The sequence below is a fragment of the Arvicola amphibius genome, chromosome 11 (assembly GCF_903992535.2).
Source record: "Arvicola amphibius chromosome 11, mArvAmp1.2, whole genome shotgun sequence".
In the NCBI taxonomy this organism is placed as follows: Eukaryota; Metazoa; Chordata; class Mammalia; order Rodentia; family Cricetidae; genus Arvicola; species Arvicola amphibius.
In genome coordinates, this window is record NC_052057.2 from 101,258,044 (window position 1) to 101,277,322 (window position 19,279).

Here is a 19,279-nt window from a genome sequence, read left to right on the forward strand (position 1 = left end):
AAATTCTTTAAACAAAAAATGGTTAAGCTTACTATAAAATAAGAAAGAGAAAGTAACTGGAGTCAGAAAAAAAGTAACCCAACTGAATTAGTGATAATGTTCGGAGAATTGAGGCCTAAAAAAAAGCATTTAAGACATGAGATTAAGGTAATTTTATTATAAGATCCTTGTGATCTAGAGTGCTTTATAACTTACTTAAAACTGAGTCAATTTGGGTAGATTTTTTTTTCACAAGTGCTCTCATTTCTGTGTGTTTACTTACCTTTGTATGAAATCTAATGTGTACAAAATCCTTACCAAGTATTCCAGTATTTTAACATTAAATCCCATAATTCTCCTTAAGATCCTCAGATCTTCTGGGAATATGTTGTTTATATTATAGTTAGGCAACTCAGTAATGAATTAATTTTCTTTGATAATAGACAGAAGAATGCTGAGACCAAATAAGTAAATAAATAAATAAAACCTAATATCTTAGTCCATTTGTGCTACTGTAACAGAATATTTGATACTGAGTAATTTATAAAGAACACAAATTTATTGTCTTGCAATTATGAAAACTAGGAAATCCAAGATCAAAGCCCTGGCAGGTTCACTACCCATGAGAGTTGTTCTGACTGCTTTCAAATGGGGTCTTGTTGCTGTGTCCTCCGGAGGAGAAGAACATGCTCTCACAATACGTGCAGCATCGTTTATCTGGACTTTAATCCCACTGACAAGGAAAGCACTGTCGTGTTCTAACTGTCTCTTGAAGATCTCATTTCTCAGTGCTATCAAATTGGTCATTAACTTTTAACACCTGAAAGGTATTCTGTGGCCGTTTTGGGGGGAGACAGGAATAAACATCACTTCGTCCAACACTACCCTGACAAAAGTCCAAAGAAGTGATCTCACACAAATACAGCTCGGGGAGTCCGGTCTCAAAATGGAGGTAAAACCGCCGCCCGGTCGCCCCCAGCCTGACTCCGGCCGTCGCCGCCGCCGCCGGGGGGAGGAGGGTCATGATCCAAAGGAACCAGAACAGTTGAGGAAACTGTTTATTGGTGGTCTGAGCTTTGAAACCACAGATGATAGCTTAAGAGAACATTTTGAGAAATGGGGCACACTTACAGACTGTGTGGTAATGAGAGATCCCCAAACAAAACGTTCCAGGGGCTTTGGTTTTGTGACCTACTCTTGTGTTGAAGAGGTGGATGCTGCAATGTGTGCTCGGCCACACAAAGTTGATGGGCGTGTGGTGGAACCAAAGAGAGCTGTTTCTAGAGAGGATTCTGTAAAGCCTGGTGCCCATTTAACAGTGAAGAAAATCTTTGTTGGTGGTATTAAAGAGGATACAGAAGAGTATAACCTGAGAGACTACTTTGAAAAGTATGGCAAGATTGAAACCATAGAAGTTATGGAAGACAGGCAGAGTGGGAAAAAGAGAGGATTTGCTTTTGTGACTTTTGATGACCATGACACAGTTGATAAAATTGTTGTTCAGAAATACCACACTATTAATGGGCATAATTGTGAAGTGAAAAAGGCCCTTTCTAAACAAGAGATGCAGTCTGCTGGATCACAGAGAGGCCGTGGAGGTGGATCTGGCAATTTTATGGGTCGTGGAGGAAACTTTGGAGGTGGTGGAGGTAATTTTGGTCGTGGTGGAAACTTTGGTGGAAGAGGAGGCTATGGTGGTGGAGGTGGTGGCAGCAGAGGTAGTTATGGAGGTGGTGATGGTGGATATAATGGATTTGGAGGGGATGGTGGCAACTACGGTGGTGGTCCTGGCTACAGCAGTAGAGGAGGCTATGGTGGTGGTGGACCAGGCTATGGAAACCAGGGTGGTGGATACGGTGGTGGAGGAGGAGGAGGATATGACGGTTACAATGAAGGAGGAAATTTTGGTGGAGGTAACTATGGTGGTGGGAACTATAATGACTTTGGAAATTATAGTGGACAACAGCAATCAAATTATGGACCCATGAAAGGGGGCAGTTTTGGTGGAAGAAGCTCAGGCAGTCCCTATGGTGGTGGCTATGGATCAGGTGGTGGAAGTGGTGGATATGGTAGCAGAAGGTTTTAAAAAAACAGCAGAAAAGGGCTACAGTTCTTAGCAGGAGAGAGAGCGAGGAGTTGTCAGGAAAGCTGCAGGTTACTTTGAGACAGTCGTCCTAAATGCATTAGAGGAACTGTAAAAATCTGCCACAGAAGGAGCGATGATCCATAGTCAGAAAAGTTACCGCAGCTTAAACAGGAGGCCCTTCTTGTTCAGGACTGTCAGAGCCACAGTTTGCAAAAAGTGCAGCTATTGATTAATGCAATGTAGTGTCAATTAGATGTACATTCCTGAGGTCTTTTATCTGTTGTAGCTTTGTCTTTCTTTTTCTTTTCATTACATCAGGTATATTGCCCTGTAAATTGTGGTAGTGGTACCAGGAATAAAAAATTAAGGAATTTTTAACTTTTCAATATTTGTGTAGTTCAGTTTTTCTACATTTTAGTACAGAAACTTTAACAAAAAATACGCAGTTTTGAAGGTGTTTCCTTGTGAGTTAACAAGTAAAGAAGAAGATCATTGTTAATTACTATTTTGTATGAATTTTGCTAAAGTTAACTGTAAAGAAACACCTACTGACTTGCAATTTAAGGGGAATCTATTCTCCCCATTTCCAAAACCATGATAAATGGGCGCTGACATGTGGAGAGAATAGATATTTGTATGTTTGCAATGTGTGTTTTAGATAATTAGGAATTGGGTAATAAAAAATAGCATATTTGTGAATTAAATAGCATTAAGATTACTTTCAAATGAAAAAGATCTCAAAAGTTCCTATTTGGTTTTTGTGCATTTTCTTTTCAAAATGTAATCATGATTTTAGTATGTTAGATTTATTGAGTCCTAGCCGTGTTAAGAACATCTCCATTCCTCATTTACCTTGATCACATTGAAAACTGCTGCCAATAGTTTGGGAGGTATAAAGTGTTTATACTGCCCTCTACTAAAGGGTGGTGAATGTATTTCATCTCCCAGTTTTAACAGTTCTAATACAGGACCACCAAGTCTGCTGTCTGAGCAAACTGGTGGATACCTGGTTTGTCCTGCTTTTCAAGTTTAAAATCCTAAAGCACACTGATCTTAGTCCTTTCCTTGGTTTAGTTTCCCCCACACACATTTTTTCAGAACAGAGGAATAAAAATCACTTGTTTGAACTCCTAAAAAAAAAAAAAAAAAAACAAATACAGCTCGGTGACTTTATTGAAATTATAAAAAGCTGCCTTAGTCTTAGAGCCTTCGTTTTCTTGCCAGGTGAGAGTGTTTCTGAGGCAGTAACTACAAAACAGACGGACACATTTAAATTAAGCCTCTAATAATAATTCCAACCCTTTAGTATTAAAATACAAGTTCTTCTCAGGAAAGTTCCTTCAGTCTTTCCTCCATCTTTGTTCAAGACAAATCATCTTGAAGCTGAAACATTGTTGTGCCTAATTTTCAGCCCGAAGGAAGACAGCATGATATATAAGGGCTATGTTTGAATTTTAGGGTCTGGGATAATAGCTCTGCAACCTTCAGTATGCCCCTGTGGAATACCAGTTTTCTCATCCATAAAAAGACAATACAATGTGTTTTCCTGGGTTGCTTTCAGGGTTAAAAACGCTCAACCCATGACCAGTAGGGTGTCAGCAGCCATTGGCTCACCAACAGCCTACCTACAAGTGTTGTGTGATGATGCATCATTTCTCCGTTCAGCGAAGCCCCGGAGGCATCTGATCACACAGTTCAATGCAGCTTGCTCTTTTCATGTCATTTTTTCTCCCAGTCACTCAGTTGGTCCAAGGAAGCATTGTTTACAGGATCTGGGTAGTAACTGATGCCTGGTAGATATTTGACCGACTTTCACATGGCCGCTAGCTCAAGTAGAAGCTGTAAAGGCTGATTTATCAACCTAATGGCACACACAGAATTTAACTGTATGATTTGTTTGTGTTCTACAGAAATTAGTCTATTTTGACAGAACTGAATGTAAGCATAGATAGTTCTGACACATTCCTCAAGCAAAAGATACAAAATAGCCAATTAATCTTGTCTAACAAGTTTGGTGGCTGTCTGTTGACTCTTCCCATTGGGAAACAAGTCCTAATTGTATGAAATTTTTACCTTTGGTTTGATTATTCAAGCCTGCATTCTGTAAACTGTGACAAGGTCTATGTAATGATACCAAGGGAAAGAAGGACCTCGGCTGCTTCTCTAGTGCACATAGCATATGTAATGCCCTGACTGAGCATTTTGGTACTCCTCCAAGATAACAATGTTCACCTGGGAGCTAATCCAGAAACTCACAGCAAGCGGGGAAATGGAAAAGGAGTGAGGGAAACACAGGGTGCAGTCAAAGCAGGTCCTCATTGTGGAGAACTAGGAATTAGTATATACTGGATACTTTTGAGAAGGCCTAGAATCTGAGTCATCCCAACAGAGGGCAGGAAAGCTGGAGTGTTTCTTTTAGGCTCCGTATTATTTCAGCTCTCCTCCTGGGACATTGGTTCACAGCCACTTTGGTCCTCCCTGTATCCAGCCTGAGTACTGCTTGAGCCTCGGAAAAACCTCGGGCAAAGTCATTCTTGTAGTTAAACAGCCAATGGCAAGTGACTATGGCAAAGAGCTAGCCGCCTCTCCTGTATGCTGCAATAAACTCTGACTGTACAGAATTGAATGGAATTCGCCAAGAACTTGAAGGAATGTCAAATAGCCCTGAGACGTCAAACCACTGATTTTTCTCACTTACCTCCTGCAGATACGTGTTTTACACAGCATCGACTCTGTCAGTACTGAATAATATTGGGGCAGTATCGCCACTAAACGCTGTGCAAGGCATTTTCTCTTCTAGTAAAGCAGAGTTGTGTCTTCCATCCCACCCGGGGTTACAGAGTAGGCAAAGTACTTTTCATTCCTTCTATTTAAACTGCAAGGGATTCAGCAGCAATTCTAAGACAGCAGTTCTCTATCTGTGGTTTGTGATCCCTTTGGGGATTGAACCTTTCACAGGAGCCACTTAAGATCACTGGAAAACATAGACATTTGCATTACAATTCATAATAGTAGCAAAATTACAGCAATGAAGTAGCAATATTCACCACAACATGAGGAACTGTATTAAAGGGTCACAGCGTTAGGAAGGCTGGTCTAAGAACCACTGGTCTAAGGTAAGAGACTTTCATTCTGTGGAAATGGTTCTGGTTTAGAAGTCAGGGGACATGGGTTTTCATCGTCATTCTTGTTTGATGGTAAGGCTTTGTGCTCTTGAAAAAATCATTTTGAATCTTCTAGATTTCATTTGGCTCATCTTTAAATTTGAAATTTGTCAAGCATAATAGCCTATAAAACGAGGCAGGGAAACGTATATTCTATAGATAGAGTAGAACCTGGAAGAAAAATACTTGGATGTGTGGGCAATATGCATATCTATTCCTGTAAGGTGTATGCTCATATGTAGTTTTTCTGTAGTCATTTCTATTCCAAAATAAGGGAAAATCACAGAATTGAGAGAACGTTTTACAAATCATCTTTTTATTCTGTAAAAATGTTCATTGCTACTTTCAAATCAGAGTGTGTTTTCCATGCTGGGATCAGAACAGAGAAAGGAAATGAGGAAAGAGGGGTATATGTGTGCTTTGTCTTTTGACTGGCATGGTTAATAGTGTATAGACATGAATATAACTTAAACTTGGTCCAAAAATAGCCTTGTTTTGATTTCCCTAGTGATGCGTTTCTTTTAATTTCCTTTTTGGCTTCAGAAGGGCAGTCAGATTACAGTAGAAAAAGATGAGTTCCTATCTTTTAGTATTAAGAAAGTTGGCAGTTTGAGGGTTTAGCCAGTGTTACTCTTGTTGCCTAATAAATGTCATGTTTTATACTATTTGGTCTGTATTTGCAGAATGGTCTGTTATGGACACAACCCCTGTTCTCACACTGTGCAGGAGAAAATTAAGGATTGATTTCACAGCAATGGTGATGTCACCGTGGATGCAGTGCCAAAGAGAAGGAAAGTTCACATTCTATGCCACACTGACACTGTTCACCTCTGGCGCTGACCTTCTTCCCTGAGTCCTTTAATGGGGAGCCTCTGCTTGTCATGTTAAGCTGAAGCCAGCGGGTTGATGATAGCCACACTGCAGCTGGTCCCCATGCCCTGAGAAAGCAAAGCCACAGGAAGGCCTTTCTGTCAGGCCTTGCCAACTAAGGCTACCCATAATCCTTCTTGGTGAACAGCTCCACCCCAAAGAGTCAGCCCAGGAGGAGCTGAGTGTCTAAGTGTCTCTAGTAAACCAAGGTTTTCTTTAATATTGAGACTACAGAAGACCCTCGAGTCAGATTCACCTTCAGGATGTTCTAATACCTGCAAACTTGCTCATAGAGGAGACTACTCACTCAATCCACTCAAATGCACCAAATGTAATGCGGGTGAATAGATAGCACTCAGCTTGACAAAGGCATCTGCGTTACTGATGAGAAGTGTGTTCATCAGTTCAAAGCTGATTTTGTAATCTTTTCTTTACAAATCTCCATAGTTGTGAATTTGTGTTGTAAGAACAGTGGAGTTCTTAAAGCTTGCAGTATCTATATGGCTGTTGTACAATGAGGGTTCCTAATTCAATGTGTGGCTTTGCTTCTTATTTCCTTTTTACTGGTATTTTATAATATTTACCCCAGATATGAGTAGGAACGAAGTACTTACTCAACAGGTGTTGAATTTCCTCTAGAGAATTTAGAGACAGGAAGAAAGGTGTCTGGAATGTTCTAGAACAATGACCAGCTACCGTTACTTAAAATTCTTAAAATACATTTTATATCAGAATATACATAAACACATCATATATATGCTATAAAACTAAGTTTGTTTTTAAAATATTCTAATAAAAATTGAAGTGTCTTAATTATTCTATTTGTGCTTCATTACTCTGAAAGGAAAGGAAGGTAAGCTTGGAGCCCAGTTTGGCGTTAAAGTTACTATCTGGCTGTGGTTATCTTTAAACTCTTGATCCTATCATCCCTACCCTCCAAGTGCTGGGATAGCGAGTGTGAGCTTTGTGAGGAGTCAATTCCCCCTGCTCTGAGAGCCAGGAAGAGGATTTCTAAAACCTTAATATGCATGAGGGTCTGCAGAAGGTATTAGAATGCAGAGGGCAGACTGTTCTCTGCAATACCGATTCCGGGAAAGTAATTAGAAGTCTACATTTTAAATTGCCCGACTGAAGCTAAGTGTAGTTGACAAGTATGTCTGACTTTGAAAAAAAATATTTTAGAGGAGGTCTTATAATAAATTCTTTTGAAAAAAAAATGCCAGGAAGAGATATTGATACAATATTAAGCACTTTAAAGAACAGGCCATAGATAAGCAACATTTTAAGATCTGTAGGGTAAAAGAAAAACACTAGCAATATGAAATAATTTACCCAAAAGTCATTGTTATTTGGGAACATGGATGCATTAAAGCATTTTGTTTCATCTTCCTTATTTAACATTTACTAAGTCCACATTGACAGTCCCCTTTGGACATGATAAATGCCATGTCATGAACAGGCCTATGACCTTAAAAATGTTTAACCAGATATTCTACTAAACCAACATATAATAAATAGATATTTATTGAAAATTTTGGGTGCTGGGCCCTATGACAGACATGGGTATGATGTCACATTTTAACTCTTCCATCAGTGATACAGGAGTGTCCTCTATGTGTAGGTTTTTATAGACTCAGACAAAAATGATTTCTTAAAGGAAAGACATGCATGGTCTCCTTGTAGAGATTTCAACTAATACTTTGAAAAAAGAAGACAATCATGGAGGGGAGGTACCTAACATCTAACATATTTCTAAGGGGGAATTTTGACATGTGAGCATTAAAGTCTTAGGAAACAGGATTTGCAGGAGTGAAACTATTCTTCAAAAGCAATGGGATGTTAAAAAGCTTGAAACCTACTGACCCATAAGTATTTCTGACTTTTCTGCGTGGTGTTGAAGATTGAACCTCAGACTTAACACTCCGCAATCACTTTGTTACTGAGCTCCATCACTAACCCCTGAAGGGAGGAGGGAACACACACACATGCGTGTGCACGCACGCACGCGCGCACACACACACACACACACACACGTGTGTGTGTGTGTGTCCCTAGCTTTCTGATTAACTTCCTAGAAGTTCACTTTTTAAAATATAGTTCATTGCATCAAATGACACAGAAATCTGAAAAGGAGATGAAATGCCTGAAGTTTGAAGTACCAACCAAAACTCCATGTGTTCAACTCTGCACTCCACGCCTTCTCCTGGAGCCTTGAACTCTGTTTACTTCTTTTCATTCTGTGTTTTTGCCATAAACCTGCTGTATAGGATCTCTTGATCATTGGAAAGCCAAGAACATTGGGAATGGGACAAAGGATCAGTTTAAATTTGGACCCTTTGTCAGCAGAGGTTGTTGCAGGAGGAGAGCATCGCAGAAGAAGGGGCAGAAAGAATGTAAGAGCCAGAGGAACTCAGTAAGGGCATAAAGCAAAACTGAGCCAACCTCTCCATAGACAAACTAGTGCTTGGGGAAATGTACTCCTGTGTCCTCATAATCCTTCCAAACTGGGCCACCACTGTCCCTTTTCTGTTCTAGCTTGGGGGCTGAACATCTGTTAAATACTAAGATATTTTCCTCTCTTGGTTCCATTATCCTGATTATGTTGCAAATTATACTTTTTCCAGTCTGTAATTATGTGTTTGCTTTGTTCCTTTGTGTGTTTCTCCAGCAGACCGTAAGCTCCATATCTAAAAGCTATGAAAAAGAAATAAAACTCAATGCACATTGATCCTGTAAATGAATAGATAAAGCTTTAAAGAGGAATCAAACCATCGAACTGACTTTCTCATCCAAAATTATTGCCCTTCATAGGAAATGGGGGGGGGGGTGCTTTATATAGATAAAAGCAGATCTGTCTTTAACCTTTTCATTCTCTGGTTCAGTTTCCCTCAAAGCATAGACAGGTATTTTCAGTTTTCATACTCAAAACAAATGAGTAAAAGGTTCTCTTTCTTGGAGTCCACTGGCATTTTTTAAAAAATTGTTCCAGGTGCCTGATATGGCTTTGTGGTTTAAGGAGTGAGGGAAGGTGGCTCAGGTCTTTGGACTCCAACCCTCTTCTCCTCAAGGCAGCGTCCCTTACCAAGCTCTGTGTCAAGAAGCCACTTACATTCACCAGGAACTTCTAACTACTGGCTTGTACCTCAACATATGAAATGGTAAAAGACATCTCTTGAGGGAGTCCTCATCTACCTGCCTGGCCTTCAAGCACAAGGGGAAGGAATCTGAGCTTGTAAGACAGTATAAAAACAGAGAAGGGCTACCTGGGAGCCCCAGGCAAAGTGCCAAATTTTAAGGCTTAAAGCCCTCTCCTACCCACAGATGAATTTGTTTAGGTGATTCAGTGTGGTGTTCAACAGTTAGGCAACAACTTCTCACGAGAAGGTAGACTCTGAAAATCTTTCACCATTTGGAAGCCCTGAGATCACATCTTATACAGCATAACCTCCAGAGGCTGGCAGACAGTCTTGAGTTTAAGCGACATGCATATGTATCCCCTTTAGATTAACCAAGTCCCGATACTACCTATGACTTTATGTTCTTCCAATCCTACTCATTTATATCGGTCTTAGTAGGCTGCAGAGGTTTCAACTCTAGTCCATAGAACAGATCCACGGTTTCTGAAGAAGAAAGCCTGCAGTCGATATTCCCTTGACAGACGCATGTGGATGACAGTCACTGCTGGCCTGATACTATTGGATGTAACCCAAGGTTCTGAGAGGCGTTCCTTACATAGTGATGACCATCCACAGGGGACACATGGAGACAATCTCTTGAGCTGACCCTTTGTCACCTACTGTGAGCTTCCTGCTGTTGGCAGGGGCAGACTTTCCCCTGCCTTGGAGCATTTGCTTTAATCTCTGAACACTGCTGTGTTTTAGCTAGTTTAGAGTGATCTTTCTGTAATCACGATAACCTCTTTTAGACATGACAGCTATTCTCTCATCTCTATGCCTCCACTCTCATTTGTTCCAAGCTGCTAAGTAGCTCTCTACTGAAAAATTTCCTTAGTAAACATATGTTATTAGCTCAGATTAGTTTTGCTAAATCACTGAATATAATATCCTCAGGGTAGAATAAATTAGTACATTTGTAAAGGTAATTCCACTAAGTGTTTTTTTCCATACTACTCAGAAAAGGGAGATTGGAAATCATAATCGGACCTTGGGAAAGGTTTTCTAAATGCCCACATAAATTCTAATTGATTGTAACTGGTTCTCTTGACACTAACAAAGACAGACCTGTCCCTTTAAGGTTCTGCTCTTGGTCAGACCAGAGGAAAAGCCTGCCACCCAGGTATGCCATTTGTTTCTTTTTGCCTCATTTTTCTCTTATCACTGTTTATCAAATAGTCTAGAATATCCTTCCGCTTCAGACAGAACAGATCTGGATTAAATGATGTGAGACCTGGTAGGTTCCAAGGCCATCAAGCCTGCAGTTCCAGCCACTCTGTTGTTCTGAGTGACAAGTTTCCAGGCTGCACTGTGTGACTCCTACAGTCAGGATGTTGGTCAAAGGAAGAGCCTGTCCACAGGCTACAGAGAAGCTACTAACAGTGAAGGAATTTGATTTGTGGCTCTTGAAGAAGCATCTATAGCCAGGAGCCGCTGAGAACTATCTGAAAAAGTAGATTCTCAAAACTGACTTCAGAACTTAGGACAGGAAGTCAAGCAGCCAGTGTTCTAGGAAGATCTTCACGTGAGTCAGACATACACAGATGTTTGAGAACTCCAATGTTCTCTATTCAGTTTGTGGAAAGTTTTATATGAAGAAAAATAGGTAAAATATAAGATCCGTGGTATTCAAGAACACAAGCTTGTTTCTTTGCGAATGTTTCTTGACTAGTGCATAGGTGTGCCATGCATGTATTGTGCTGAATAAGCATGAATAATTTTTCCCTTGAGAAATATTAAAAATAGCATCTCTACTATCAACTGGGTTATATAGTCTTGCTCTTCTAATTTTTTTCTGTCTTTAAGAGTTGAGTTGATTCCTGCAGACTGTTCATGTGTGGAGTGATTGTTAATCAAGAACTTGGTTCAGGAGCAATGGGGCCTAGATGTAAATAACAAGCAATCCTTCTGAGATGTATAGGGATTGGTTTTGTGGGAGTTTTTTATTTTGTTTTGTTTCTTTTTTCGAGACAGGGTTTCTCTGTAGTTTTGGAGCCTGTCCCAGGACTATCTCTTATAGACCAGGCTGACCTTGAACTCACAGTGCTCTGTCTGCCTCTGCCTCCCACATGGTGGGATTAGTTCTATAAACCCTTAGGTTGGCCCATCAGTCTGTTTGTTTGCAATCGGGTCTTGACATATAGACCCCATTCCCCTGAAACTCACTTTGTAGACAAGGCTGGCCTCAAAGTTATGGTGATTTTCCTGCCTCTGCTTCTCAGGTGCTGGGATAATAGGCATGCACCACCCTGCCCATCTTTAAATTTCCCTAAGATGTAGAATTATTCTTAGAATTGTAAAACCAAAGATTTAATACATGAATACATAATGGCTTTAAATTGTCACCATCAGTTAAACTTCCTGATACCATAGAATGGTGAGGATTTCAGTCAAATATGCAACGGCAACTACTCAGTCAAATATACTCCATGAACAAAAATAGTTTGATTTTAAGGTAGTGATGTATAATTTGCACATATCTCACAGAAATTAATAAAATCTCGGCTGCTACAATAGGGATCACGTGGTAGAAGCATGGACATGTACTGATAATGACAGAAGCAACGTTGAGACTTCTAAGTCCTTAATGCCAGGAGGCTCAGTAGCCAGAGGGCTCATGTCTGGCCCCTAAAGTTGACTTAGGGTTATCATCTATGGCACTGGACTTTGTGAGGTTCAGTGGGAAATAAACACCAGTATGTATTTAATTATTTCTTAATTTGTTTTTCTGTTTTTAGTACAAGGAATTGAACATGGGCCTTCTGCATGTTAGTCCAAACCTCTACCTCTGGGCTATATGCCTAGCCTATAACTGGTCATTGTGGAAAGCTTAGAAAAGTAAGAGTTTCTGTCTCCTTTCTCAAACACACTCTCCTGAGCCCTCTTAGGGAGTGCTTGTCATCTTTCTCTCACCCTTTATAATGGACTTTAAGTATAAAAGAATTTATAGTCTGCAATCAAGATTTTCTCCAAATGTCTTTTATCATGAATAGGATGAGATTGTGAATATGACCCATTTCTGCGAATCAGTTTTGTTCACACCATTTTCTAGCCAGACAGGGAGGCTCACGGTTGCAGTCTAAGCACTCGGCAGACTGAGGCTGAAAGATTTGAGTTGCTGTGCAGCCTAGGCTACACAAAAAATTCAAGACCAGCCTGGACCAAAATGTGAGAACCTACCTCAAATAAACAAAATCAGGTGATCAGAAAAAAAAAGTTATTTAAATAGGTATTTAAAAATCTAGACCTTGAATGAAGAATGCAAACTATATTTTTACCCATTTGGAAATAGAGAATCTTTTCATATTTTATTTAAATTTAATTTAATTTTACATTCCTGCCAGAATGATAATAATGGATTTAGGGGCCTCTGGTTAGTTTTGGGATTCAAATGCTGATATTGAAGTAATATTCAGAAAAGAAAGAACTGGCTATTTTACAAGAGATTGCTTACCCAATGAGAAAGAAAATGAATTATAACTCAAAGCAGGGGAAAACCAGCTCCTGGCCTGGATCTGGGAAAAAAACCCTAGACCTTGGCATCCTCTTGAACACAGAGAATTTCATAGATAGATTCCATCATCAAAAAGGCTTTTCTATGACTATAGAAGATTAAAATAAAAAAAGAAGACCACTTTGAGTGCTAATCTGAGTACACACAAAATATGACAGTGTCTAAGCCACAAATAGCAAACACACTCATGCTGTGCACTGGTGGGGTTACTGCCTTCCCAGTCACCAGTCTGGTCAGGCTCTCATCTTCTCCGCACATGAGATCGCATGATCCCTGTTTCCTACTTCGGAGCTAAGCCTGCTTCATTGGTTTCCTTCAGGTGAATCTGTCAAAACCCAAATCTGTAAGTTCTTTCTATCACCCTCTTCCTCTTCGTGAGACATTGTACAGTGACCCATGGTGTTTATTATCCCCTATCACAAATACAAATAAAAACATTCATGTGTACTTTGGTCCAAGAACATTCTATAAATGTGTTGTCCATTCTGGACATTTGTCTTAGTCAATGTTCTATTGTTCTATTGCTGTGAAGAGAAACCATGACCACAGCAATTCTTATAAAGTAAAACATTTAATTGGGGCTGACTTGCAGTTCAGAGGTTTGCTCCACTGTCATGGTAGGATGGCAATAAGCAAGCAGACATGGTATGGAGAAGGAGCTGAGAGTTCTGCATCTTCAGGCAACTGGAAGTAAACTGTGTACCACATTGGGTGTAGCTTGAGCATATAAGACCTCAAAAACCAAATTCACAGTGACACACTTGCTCCAATAAAACCACACCTACTCCAACAAACCACACTTCCTAATAGTGCCACTCCCTATGGGCCCATTTTGTTTAAACCACCACCACAAGAAATCTGAATTTTATTAGTTTGTTTTATCTTCTAACTGTGGACCTGGATTGCTGTGGTAGCAGCTCTGTTCTTCTTTGTTAAGAGTAATTTCCTATCCAAACTGAAATTCAGACTTCCATTTATAGAGAAAATAATAGTGAATAGCTAGTATGCTATGCTGAGTATTTTATATAACTTTATTTTGTTTAATCCTTCAACAATCCTATGAGATGGTACTATTATTGCCTCCATTTTATAGATGAAGGCTCTGAAATACTGGTGAATTAAATTGACCATGGTCACCTTGCTAATGGGGAAGCCAGGATCAGGTTCAATTTGTCTATCATCACATCATTTGCATTACACTGTCTCCTCCTACATTCTAATGTCTCCATTTCTGAGAGTCCAATAGTAAATTTCAGAATGCTACCTATATTCAAAGAGCATTCAGAACCCTAGAAAGGCATAATAGTAATCATTAAAATGCTTGTACATTTCTTTTATTTTTGTGGCAAGCAAAGCTGCCAGCCTCATTCTTCTTAGTTAATTCTTAAGCAAGTTAATAGCTAATAATAATCTAAGAACTTTGTCAATTATAGTTAATATTCTCTTACAATCACATACGGCCCAGCAGTGGTGGTGCACATCTTTAAACCTAGCACTTGGGAGGCTGTGGCAGACAGATATCTCTGTGTCTGAGGCCAGTATGGTCTACAGAGTGATTTCCAGAACAGATTACAAAGTTGCACAGAGAAACCCTGTCTTGAAAAGCCAAAAAGAAAAAAGGAAAAAAAAAGAAAAAGAAAGAGAAAGAGGGGGAAGGAAGGAATGAGGGAAAGAAGGAAGAAGGATGGAAGAAAGGAAGGAAGGAAAAAAAGAACATGTGCTATTTTAAGGCTCCAACTACAGGTTCTGGTTGTATCCCTAGATTCTGTCAGAAGTGTATTAGTCTCTACTATCAAGAACCACTACATTCATTAAATGTGTTAGGTATCTATAACAGAGGGAATGAAAGATGTATGTTGTGAGGATCAAGTACAAGAGTGTTATGGTGTTAGCTACTGCAACATTTTCCCACCTAGTTCTCTTTCCATTAATAAGGGCTGTAGAAATGCTATTTGCTTGTCCAGAGGGTGATTAATTTCTTTTCTGTTCTGCAATAATTTATCTCTACATGTGTGTATAGTGTGTGTGTGTGTGTGTGTGTGTGTGTGTGTGTGTGTGCCAGAAATCGATGTCAAATGTCTTCCTCAGTTACTGTCCATCTTAGTTTTGAGCCAGGGTCGCTCATTGAATCTGGAGCTCACCAATTTGACTAAACTGACTGGCCAGCAAGCCCTGTGGATCCCCCTTGTCTCCACCTATCCAGTGCTGGAATCCCAGGCATGGGCCCACATCCAGTTTTGAACAGAGAATTTGAACTCAGGTTCTCATGCTTCTGCTGCAAATACTTAACTAACAAAAACATCACCCCAGCCCCAGGCACCATGGATTTTATTATCCTCCCTGGCCACCCTTTTAATGCTAGCATCCCACTTCTCTACAGAATGTAAGAATTTGTATAGCATTTAGCCATTTTCATGCACCTCTCAAGCTTTTAAACCTTTGATTAATATAAGTGAATCAAGAGAGTACTTGAATCCATCAAATCATGTTAAATATTTGGAAAATGGCATAATCTTTACCAATACTTTTAACAAGCATGTAGTAAATTCCATACAAGGGTGTTTGGAATATAAGCATAGGCACATTGTGGAAATTCTGAGCTAGATGTGAAACTAACACATGTGCAGTATAAAAGTCATAAGCAGACGTAACCTTTAGTCACATTTTAGTACCAATTTTACAGATAGAAAGGCAGGATTTATGCATGACTTTTGTAAGGCTTTATGCCCATTATTTAAGCCAATCATTGTGGGCCCTATATTACCTGAATTTATACTTAGCATTTTGCCCATAGGTTACTTTGTAACCCAATATCATTTAAACAACAACTCATTTTCACACTCCTTCTGTTGCTTCACCCTTCCAATCAAATTCTGAAAGCAATGAACGATCTGTTGAACAAAAATACATTGAAAAAATCATAACAGAAGGAAAATTCATTGTAAGCACTTCAATGCAAATGTGCTGTTGTTTCAGTATTAGCCACAGGGTAAATGCTGCAAGAGAGATGATCTGTATTAAATAATATATTCCATCAGTCCTGGATCTCAGACGGCAGCCTTCTGACTCCTTGTGTTCACAGAACAAGACTTGTGGTCCGTGTTGCAGAGAAGTGTTTGTCTACAGTTCCAATCTCTGAAAAAAAAAATGTAGTTTGTTCACTCTTGACTGCCCTGCGAGGATTCTGTGGTGGAACCAGGGGATGAGTAGAGAGATGGATGGGGTGACAAAGAGAACCTGGCGAAGGGGGCTTAGGGATTGCTGTCACCAAAGGCTACGGATTAGATTAGAAAAAGTTTTGTTCAAGTCCATTCAGGAATCAATCATGCTCTTCTGTAGGGATGCTGAAGAAAATTACATCTTGACCTGCAGTAGAGGAAACGTTCATCCTGCGGCGCTTGTGAATAGCTCCCCATAATTCAAGAGGTGTGAGCGCATCATTGTACTGGCAAAGTGACCTGACCCAGCTAACACATCCAGGCTTTGTTGTATAGATTTAGCATGAATGTGTAAACTTTGTCTGTTTTTTTATATGTTTATACCATTTTATTGCACTTTAAATTAGGAACCATCTTTAAGTGTACAGCTCAGTAGTGGTGACTGCAGTCACTTTGGTACACAGCAGATCTCTAAAGCCTTTTTCATCTTATAAACCTGAAATTCTATGGGAACAATATCTTCCCATTTTCTCTTCTTCATCACTATTTTACCTATTCTCTCTTTTTTAAACTAATATTTTAATTAACTCTGAAAATACACACACTTTAACTTGATTATATTCACCCCTGTTCCTCTCATGATCCCTCCAAGATCAAACCCCTACCTCAAAAACAGTCTGTAGGTATCCCTGAAACTGGAATTATGGGTTGGGAATCACTATATGGTTGCTGGGAATATAACCCAGGTCCTCTGAATAAACCACAAGTTTATCCACTTAGCCACTATCTTTCTAGGCTTTTTTGTTTTGTTTTGTTTTTCGATTCTCTGTGTAACAGCCCTGGCTGTCATGGAATAGCTCTTATAGACCAGACTGGCTTCAAACTCACAGAGTTCTATAGGAAGAGCAGTTGGTAGAAGAGGCAGACAGATCTCTGCGAGTTTGAGACCATCCTAGGCTATAGAGTGAGTTCCAGGACAGACTCTAAAGCTACACAGAGAAAAGAAACTCTGTCTCAGAAAAAGAAAAAAAATGCAATCATGATGATGATGGACTAAACCTTTGAAAATGTAAGCGAGCCCCCTATTAAATGCTTTCTTTCATAAGAAAAAAAAGAAAGAAATTAGACTGATTTAGGAACATGGCAGTAGTAAGTTGTTTGCTAAGTTCTGTGACCTTGGCAGCCACAGGTAGTGAGCTAATTTTACAGTGTTAGGCGAGAATTCCATCTTGTTGAGCAGGCTTTAAGTTCAATGAGGTGGTTGTTGGATCAGAAGACAAATGCAACTGTTGTGGGTAGATGGTGACTCCTTCCAAAACGATGGGAGCTGGTCCTCCATGAGCAGGCTTCTAGGTCAGTCCCAGAGGACTCAATTCAGTGTCTGAAGTGTGTGCTGTCAACAGTTACAGGATCTTGTCAGCACAAAGGACAATGACAATAGCCTAACTTGTTCAGGGAATGTGTCTCCTGGACTTCCCTGACCAACAACTCTAAAGATTTCACACATGCTTGATGCTGGTTTTTTTGCTAAATATTTATGGCAGGGCATTGTCACCTCAATTTGTGTAGCTTCACTTAAATTACACATATATTATATAATGTAAACTTATAGATATATATATATACATACACATATAATATATAATGTAAACTTAAATATACAAGTATAATATATGTGATAGAATGTTGTAGGAGGTTGCTTGTTCATTTCCCGACCGCCCTGACATCCAAAATAAGCACACAGACACTATATTATTTAAATCATTGCTTGGCCAATCACTTACACATATTGCTAGCCAACTCTTACATCTTAATTTAACCCATATCTATTAATCTGTGTATTAGCACTTGGCTGTGACTTACTGGGTAAAGTTCTGTCTAGCATCTGTCTCTGGTGGGGCTACATGGCTTCTCCTGATTCCACCTCCTTTCTCTCAGCATGGAGTCTAAAAAATGAGGGAGACTAAAGTCTCATGCCATAGCTAACTTTTTCAGGGCATCAGACAATTTGATATTCTGAGGGCCTTCTGAGGGTTAAGCAAGATCATGTGAGCAGAGTTTACTTGAGTTCAAGCTGCATACAGTCATCATGGCAAGGTTCACATGAGTTTAGTCTGTATACAGGAGGGCAACCCACACTTGGAAATATCATCTATATAATAGTGGGTGAGATGATGGGTAATCGGAAGCAAAGTCCACTTGTATTATTACACCTGGGAGGGGCACAAAAGTGCGCTCCAAGAACAAGCCTTGTTATAAAGGAATAGGGATTACAAGAGTCTGGTTTCTTTGAGGTTTTCTCACAAGTTCTCAAAAATTCTCCTCACACAGCTTCATCCATAGACCCTGTTCCGACAAAGGTCCTTTAGTAGACAGAGACGTAAATAATGCTGTCTCCTGTCGACCGAGTGTTGTAAGGGTGAATTGGAGGCTCTTTGTGGCGTAGAAGAGCACTTTCAGGTATTAAATGTTTCTGCTGTTGATGTTATTACTATTTTATTAGTAAATAATGGTCAATGGAAGGCTTATTTTTCATCCAGATGTTATTTGTGCCGCTGAAGAAACTTTTAACAGCTGCCTTTTAAAATGCCGTGACAACAGCAACCTAAGCAAGTAGAAAATGAGAACTCTTAAAGCAGAGATAACAAAAATCGTGTTTCAAGGGTTGCACTAACAGAAACAAAGAGAAGGAAGGCATCTGAAGGAAGCGCCTTAAAATAAGTTGCTAAGCAGAGTCACTGAGACAATGGAAATGAACACAGGGAAGGATGATGAGCCTCGAGAATTAAAGCTGCCAACAGGTATACAAACACAAACAACTCCTCTTGGAGAGTTAATGAAGTCAGCCAGGAGCCGAAGGAAGAATAGTTATTAAATCCCTGCCATACACATTCTCCGACGTTTAGTTTCTCCCACAGTGCAGGCATGGCAAGGAGTGTTATTGTTAAAACATCTCCTGGACCTGGTCCTTAATTCTCACTGCAAGCGAATGGGTTACTGGATACAGGATACCTGGGAGAAGGGTGGCCTGTGGGGTTTCACTAAGTAACTGAGTTCAGGTATGGGAAGTAGATGTGTAATACTTAACTCACTGCTGCCGTGTGGTGCCAAGAAAAGTTATGAAAAAAAAATCACTTTACGTCCAAATGTGAAAGCAACTTTTTTGGTAGTTATTACTGCCCTGAGAAGTCAGATGGTGATTGGTGACGTTATCCTACCTTTTCTCTCTTGTTGCCCTCGGGACTCTCTGTTAGACCGTATTCAGTCTCCTTACCATGCCAGGATGTGCAAACACCCTCACCCTAGAGCAATAGATGCAACATCTTTAAAGCGCT

General features: G+C 39.8%; 2 protein-coding genes across 6 annotated transcripts in view; both read left to right on the forward strand.

The window, feature by feature from the left end:
- The window catches only part of Plppr1 (phospholipid phosphatase related 1), a 133,582-nt gene that overhangs the window by 38,936 nt on the left and 75,367 nt on the right, over window positions 1-19,279 (forward strand). The window lies entirely within an intron of this gene.
- On the forward strand, window positions 914-2,811 carry LOC119826152 (heterogeneous nuclear ribonucleoprotein A3). Of its 2 annotated transcripts, XM_038347218.1 has the most exons (2): window positions 914-931; window positions 998-2,811. In XM_038347218.1, the coding sequence occupies exons 1-2, from the start codon at window positions 926-928 to the stop codon at window positions 2,063-2,065; spliced, it is 1,074 nt and encodes a 357-aa protein (XP_038203146.1). In that variant the 5' UTR covers window positions 914-925; the 3' UTR covers window positions 2,066-2,811. The 2 variants fall into 2 exon arrangements, with proteins under 2 accessions (XP_038203146.1, XP_038203145.1); XM_038347217.2 differs by having other exon boundaries at window positions 914-2,811.